Source organism: Limulus polyphemus, unplaced genomic scaffold, assembly GCF_000517525.1.
Source record: "Limulus polyphemus unplaced genomic scaffold, Limulus_polyphemus-2.1.2 Scaffold12303, whole genome shotgun sequence".
NCBI classification, from domain to species: Eukaryota; Metazoa; Arthropoda; class Merostomata; order Xiphosura; family Limulidae; genus Limulus; species Limulus polyphemus.
This window is the reverse complement of record NW_013677913.1, coordinates 8,676-10,218: the sequence shown is the minus strand read 5'-3', so window position 1 is coordinate 10,218 and position 1,543 is coordinate 8,676. Positions and strand designations below refer to the sequence as shown.

Sequence of the window (1,543 nt, the reverse complement as noted above, 5' to 3'; positions counted from 1 at the left end):
CTCCAGTTAGTATAGTTCATAGCTAGACAGGTATTACTGTTACAAGAAACTAGCTCCTGTTAGTATAGTTCATAGCTAGACAGGTATTACTGTTACAAGAAACTAGCTCCAGTTAGTATATTATGTAACTGTACATTGAGTACTCTATTAATAGATTATTAAAAAATAAAATGTTGGTAAACAAGACTCTTTATTGGAAACCAAAAACTTATTGGACAAGTCATTTTTAAAGTAACGAATTAGTATAAATTTTTTATTATAGTGGAAATTGTAGATAGAACAATAGTTTGGTTACATAAACATGTCATAAAATCTAGAAGCATCCATTGTAAAGTTAACGAAAGTTTGATGATGCTATTCGGCTAATGACAAAACTTTCACACCTGTAAAAGAATATATAAATGTTTCAGTCAATACATGTAGAAAGAACTTAATATATGTTGTTTAAAACTTCACAAATTAAATAATATGTTTATTGCAATAAGCTTAAAAACAAAAAATATGTTAAACTTTTATAAATTTTATGATTTAGAATATAAAAGCATACAGATGTAAAGGTAGGTTGAGATGTAAGTACACTGAAAAGCATCTTTGATAGTTGAGATGCAGTGATGTTGAAGAGTATCTTACCTGTAAGTTTGATGGTTGAAATGTAGTGATACTGAAGAGTATCTTACCTAAAAGTTTGATGGTTGAAATGTAGTGATATTGAAGAGTATCTTACCTGTAAGTCTGATGGTTGAGATGTATTGATACTGAAAAGTATCTTACCTAACAGTTTGATGGTTGAGATGTAGTGATATGAAGAGTATCTTACCTGTAAGTTTGATGGTTGAGATGTAGTGATATTGAAAAGTATCTTACCTGTAAGTTTGATGGTTGAGATGTAGTGATATTGAAGAGTATCTTACCTGTAAGTTTGATGGTTGAGATGTAGTGATATTGAAAAGTATCTTACCTAACAGTTTGATGGTTGAGATGTAGTGATATTGAAGAGTATCTTACCTGTAAGTTTGATGGTTGAGATGTAGTGATATTGAAGAGTATCTTAGCCTTAAATGTGATGGTTGAGATGTAGTGATGTTGAAGAGTATATTACCTGTAAGTTTGATGGTTGAGATGTAGCAATGTTGAAGAGTATCTTACCTGCATGTTTGGTGGTTGAAGAAATTCCCTGTGGAGCAATCTGTCGAGTTTTTACATTTGCAGGCACAGTCTCTTGAATCCCAGATCTGTTTGTTGGTACAGGTTCCAGCTATATTTGAGTTGATACAAACACACTGACACAGGTTGTGCTGGTACGTTTGTAAGTTTGTACAGTCAGACGGCTTCTGTTTACATTCACACGAACATTTGTCATGTTTCTCTATGCCTATTACTTCAAAATTCTGAAACTGGAACATTTCAGCGCCAACTTCAGGATACCTGGCCTTCAATACCTGTCATAATATGCCAACATAACAAAGACCTATGTTTTATAGTTTCATCAAATTCTAGTATGTTTTTATAGTTTCATCAAATTCTAGTACGTTTTTATAGTATC

The 1,543-nt window shown here is 32.0% G+C and overlaps 1 protein-coding gene across 2 annotated transcripts in view; it reads right to left on the bottom strand.

Moving 5' to 3' along the window:
- LOC106476964 (vascular endothelial growth factor A-like) overlaps positions 1–1,543 on the bottom strand; it is a 10,742-nt gene that overhangs the window by 2,364 nt on the left and 6,835 nt on the right. The window contains exons 3-4 of one of the 2 annotated variants that reach the window (XM_013937577.2): positions 1,147–1,439; positions 172–383 (exon numbers count right to left, since the gene is read on the bottom strand). In XM_013937577.2, the coding sequence (XP_013793031.2) occupies positions 335–383; positions 1,147–1,439 (342 nt within the window). In that variant the 3' untranslated portion in view covers positions 172–334. Of the gene's footprint in view, positions 1–171; positions 384–1,146; positions 1,440–1,543 lie in introns of those variants that run through there. The other variant, XM_022380692.1, reaches the window with a different exon arrangement.